Here is a 5471-nt window from a genome sequence, read left to right as displayed (position 1 = left end):
AGGTTACTTACATTGTGTCTGCCAAAGCCCCTGGTATAATGTACATTTGCTGAAGCATTATGACAACTCAGCGACACAATGGTAGGGATTCATTTAGCTGGGCTTCGGTCATTGATAAATCATTGTCTCAACACAGCCTTAGAGCCTTAGATTAGAGAAATTCCTGGCTATTGTCTTCCAAATTAACTCAGGGCTAGATGGTTTGCCTAGGGCGTGTAGTGGTCCTCTGACGCCAGAGATGCAAAAGTGGCCTGCATGTAAATCTCTCAAGATTGACTTCATCACTACATGTTTTTGTAATGCTGAATGACATGCTGAATGCACCGAGGTGTCTGTTTAAACTACTAGCACATTCGTGACTTTGTTTTGAGCCGACTTTGCCATCGACTTGTGTTTTTTTTTGTGACTGTAGTGTGAGATGGTAGGGTATTTATTTTCAAGCAAGGTACAGGTAGTTCTACTCCAGTCCGGTAGGTGGCGGTAATGCAACATATATTGGATGCCAGACGCCGTTTTAACGTCAATGACGTCATCGCTCACAGTGCGGAAGTTGTAATTTTCCTGGCGCAAGCTAGCATAGCTCAGTCACTTTCACGGCTACATTAGCACAATGTCAAGAGACTTATCGCTACAAATAATTTTACCAGATTTGAATAGAAACACGACGTAGAGTTAGTTGGTTGTCAATTGCGGAAATACGCATTTGTCTGCGACAATCAAACCAGAGCTAGCTAGGCTAATTAACTAGCGTTAGCCTGATTAACGCTAGCTACGTGAAGAGAGCTACAGAGAAAAGGTAAGCTGTCTTGACATCAAGTTAGCTAGATATGTGTCATTGGGCTGCCACTGTTTTGCTAACTAGCTATTAGCCATGTTAGATAGCTAGTCCCATGTCAGTCTAGCTAAACCTTACCAAACGAACGGTGTTGTTGACGGCTTTCTAACTATAGGCTTTATATGACTGGATGACTTGCAAATAGTTGACCGTATTTCATTAGCTAACACGGTATGTAGTTAGCAGGAGTTTGCTAAGTAAAGAGAGGTTAGCTAACTAGATATAAATCACCATGATGGAACTAGAAGTGAAAGTGAAAGTAGACTAGCTGGCTCCGAGCGGACTGACTGTTTTTTCCATTAACTTGTCCAGTGACTTGGTTTTGTATTGTTGACAGGTAGAAAATAGATGCGACAATTATTTTAGGGCGCGTTTCCATTGAACCAAAGTGTTGTCGATAAACTGGACGTAATGACAACACACACCGTTACAGTGTTGAAGTGTTTCCATAACCCATTTAGACAAGTTGAGCATTGAATTGGCGACAGCCACCTCATGTCTTATGTAGCCAGCATGGATAGAACGCATTCATTCACTAATATTTGTAGTCTGGACACATTTATATTTATAACGCTTTTTTTTCTGTTTAAAAACTAGTTCATTGCATCCGTCATGGAGCCCAGTTTAATAATATTACCATATGTCACAGCTACTTGCAGTAGTTTTGAAGTAATCGTAAAAAAAAGTCCATATTTTAGGGCCTTTTTCACCCTGCTGCTGTACCAATATCGCCCCTACCTGGACTCGAACCAGGGACCCTCTGCACACATTCACAACAGTTACCTGCCGCGACCCTTAAAGAACAGGGGAAAACAACTACTTCAAGGTCTCAGAGCTATTATTGTGCACCCCGGTAACTAGTTAACCATTTCACCGCGGTTTACACTCCTGTTAGCTGTGTTGAACACGGTGGCACCAACGCTTTCTTTCTTTTTCCTTCCTTCCTTCCTTCCTTCCCAGCCCGTTGTTCTGCGTTACAGATTCGCGTTAACCCTGTAGGTTTAGCTCATGTAACTTGTTAAGAATAAGGTTACAGCAACTTGGTGGACAAGCTCACTGTTCGCCTGGGTACCCGTTGTTGTAACCCACAGTGATGGCTGGCGCATAACTATCAATGTTCCGGTCATGGTTAACCATTTATTTCCAGAACAAAGTTGTAAAATCTAAACAAAACGCATGTCCCTGTCCTCTTTTTCAAGATGTGGCCGATTTCATCCTTCATTCAAAGACTTAATCATGGACACTCTTACTGACAGTTGTAGCTGCTTTGTGTGATGTATTGTTGTCTCTACCTTCTTGACCTTTGTGCTGTTGTCTGTGCTCAATAATGTTTTACCATGTTGTTGTGTTGCTGCCATGTTGTGTTCTTAGGTCTCTCTTGTGTTGTCTCTCTTGTTGTGTGTTTTGTCCTATATTTATATTGATAAAACATTTTGTGATATTTAAGGGAAATGGGAATTCTAAGCATCACTTCAGTCAGAAGAGACTCTGAAGGTTCATTTCAATTAATTTGCCATCATTCCAGCTCAGTCAATGTTCTTTGGCTGTTTTTCAGCCTTGGGTGAATTTTTAACTTGTTCTATTGTCCAGCCTAATATTTGTCATATTCTAATATGTCTCTTGTGTCAATGTATCGCCGCTGTCCGTGGTTGTCATGGTGAAACTTCCTGTAGATCTGATTATAATTGGATGGTGAAACTTTCCAGCCAACCAGAAAAACAAGGCGAAGCAATTCAGGCATTGTTGGAAGTCAGGGCAATATTTTTTTTAACTATTAAAAAATAATAATGATTTTTGTAAGAAGTAGAACATTTTAGAATTAAATGTGGAGTGGAGCTTATTGTTACGTGATGAAATCACGTGCCTTGCGTACCTTCAAAAGTGGAAATCCTAATTTATTGTCGCAATAAAGAAAGTTTGGCAAAATAAAAATTCCTCCCGTCAAATGGATAAAAAATGTTGTCGATCTTTAGAACATTGCTTCCGTTTCCGATGTTGCAATGATTTGTTGTTGTTGTCATTGCTTTTTGTGGAATAAACCCTGGGTGAATGGTAACCTACCTAGTGTCTTGTACTAGTAGCTTTGAGTCATCGGATCAGTGCCAACAGGCAGATATTAATTAGTAATGCTGTACAGAACTGATGATGTGTCTGTATACGTTTCTTGTTTTCTATATGATACGACGCATAATGTTCAGCGGCATGGTGCAGCCCCAGGCAGACATAGCCCTGCAGTGGGAGATGGCAGGGGACGAGGGTGGCGTGCAGCCCCAGGCAGACATAGCTCTGCAGTGGGATGAGGGTGGCGTGCAGCCCCAGGCAGACATAGCCCTGCAGTGGGACGAGGGTGGCGTGGCTCTTCAGGTTCCTGCTGAGCTGGCAGCCAATGAGGTGGTGTCTAGACTACTGGGAGACAACCAGCAGCTTCGAGGTAGGACTCTCTCACACACACACACACACACACACACACACACACACACACATACATTTACTCAAACACATACAAATATTTTATTTGGATCCACAATGAGGCACAGATTGTGTGTGTGTGTGTGTGTAGAGGCGTTGCAGCGTAGTAACCAGGCCCTGCGTGAGCGCTGTGAGGAGATGGAGGAATGGAAGCGGAGATCTAGAGAAGAGAGGGAGTTCCTCAGCTGTCGTTTCCAGGACGCCCGGGCGCTAGTGGAGAGACTGGCCAGGGAGAACCACAGCCTTACCAGCCTGGCCAACTCCTCTAGCCACTCCAACCCTGGAGCGAACCAAGGCCTGCTGGTCAACGGCCCCAGCCATGGCTCGGAGACCAACGGACCTATGGCATCCTCTCTGGTCAGTGCAGATAGATTGAGGGATGGATATAGATAGATTAAGTAGTCCCCCCCCATCAATCTACACACAATATCCTATAATGACAAAGCAAACAGGTTTTTAGAAATGTATTGGCCAGGTGATGAGCGGTGCCAGGTTTCCTCCAGATGTGATGCTTGGTATTCAGGCCAAAGAGTTCACTCTTGGTTTCATCAGACCAGAGAATCTTATTTCTCATGGTCTGAGAGTCCTTTAGGTGCCTTTTTACTGAGTAGTGGCTTGCGTCTGGCCACTCTACCATAAAGGCCTGATTGGTGGAGTGCTGCAGAGATGGGTGTCCTTCTGGAAGGTTCTCCCATCTCCACAGAGAAACTCTGGAGCTCTGTCAGAGTGACCATCAGGTTCTTGTTCACCTCCCTGACCAAGGCCCTTCTACCTGATTGCCCAGGTCTAGTAACAGTCATGTTTCCAAATGATGGAGGTCACTGTGTTCTTGGGAACCTTCAATGCTGCAGAAATGTGTTGATACTCTTCCCCAGATCTGTGCCTCGACACAATCCTGTCTCGGAGCTCTACGGATAATTCCTTCGACCACATGGCTTGGTTTTTGCTCTGACATGCACTATCAACTGTGGGACCTTATATAGACAGGTGTGTGCCTTTCCAAATCATGTCCAATCAATTGAATTTATCACAGGTGGACTCCAATCAAGTTGTAGAAACATCTCAAGGATGATCAATGGAAACAGGAAGCACTTGAACTCAATTTCAAGTCTCATAGCAAAAGGTCTGAATACTTGGGTAAATAAGGTATATTTGTTTTTATTTGTAATAAATATGCTAACATTTCTAAACCTGTTTTTGCTTTGTCATTATGAGGTATTGTGTGTTGAGGAAAATAAATAATTTAACCAATTTTAGAAAAAGGCAGTAACGTTACAAAATATAGAAAAAGTCAAGGGGTCTGAATACATTGTATGTACAGTACCAGTCAAATGTTTGGACACAACTACTCATTCCAGGGTTTTTCTTTATTTTGACTATTTTCTACATTGTAGAATAATAGTGAAGACATCAAAACTATGAAATAACACATATGGACTCATGTACTAACCAAAAAAGTGTTAAACAAATCAAAATATTTTTGAGATTCATCAAAGTAGCCACCCTTTGCCTTGATGACAGCTTTGCACACTCTTGGCATTCTCTCAACCAGCTTCATGAGGTAGTCACCTGGAATGCATTTCAATTAACAGGTGTGCCTTATTAATTTGTGGAATTTCTTACCTTCTTAATGCATTTGAGCCAATCAGTTGTGTTGTGACAAGGTAGGGTTGTTATATAGAAGATAGCCCAATTTGGTAAAAGACCAAGTCCATATTATGGCAAGAACAACTCAAATAAGCAAAGACAAACGACATTCCATCATTACTTTAAGACATGAAGGTCAGTCAATCTGGAATATTTCAAGAACTTTGACAGTTTCTTCAAGTGCAGTTGCAAAATCCATCAAGCGCTATGATGAAACTGGCTCTCATGAGGACCGCCACAGGAAAGGAATACAGAGTATAAGTTCATTAGAGTTAACTGCACCTCAAACTGCAGCCCAAATAAATGCTTCAGAGTTCAAGTAACAGATATCTCAACATCACCTGTTCAGAGGAGACTGCGTGAATCAGGCCTTCATGGTTGAATAGCTGCAAAGAAACCACTACTAAAGGACACCAGTAAGAAGAAGAGACTTACTTGGGGCCAAGAAACACCCCCACACCATCACACCTCCTCCTCCATGCTTCACGGTGGAAATCTGTCCTTTGGTCTGATGAGTCCA

General features: G+C 42.5%; 1 protein-coding gene across 1 annotated transcript in view; it reads left to right on the top strand.

Annotated features, from left to right (window-relative positions):
- The first annotated feature begins 527 nt into the window (after positions 1-527).
- The window catches only part of LOC115168741 (NF-kappa-B essential modulator), a 22072-nt gene continuing 17128 nt past the window's right edge, over positions 528-5471 (top strand). Inside the window, exons 1-3 of the mRNA XM_029724286.1 lie at positions 528-796; positions 3034-3266; positions 3396-3661. Of these exons, the coding sequence (XP_029580146.1) occupies positions 3038-3266; positions 3396-3661 (495 nt within the window). The 5' untranslated portion in view covers positions 528-796; positions 3034-3037. The remainder of the gene's footprint in view (positions 797-3033; positions 3267-3395; positions 3662-5471) is intronic.

The sequence above is a fragment of the Salmo trutta genome, chromosome 30 (assembly GCF_901001165.1).
Source record: "Salmo trutta chromosome 30, fSalTru1.1, whole genome shotgun sequence".
Lineage (NCBI taxonomy): Eukaryota > Metazoa > Chordata > Actinopteri > Salmoniformes > Salmonidae > Salmo > Salmo trutta.
The sequence above is the reverse complement of the archived record's forward strand: the minus strand, read 5'-3'. Positions and strand labels throughout refer to the sequence as shown.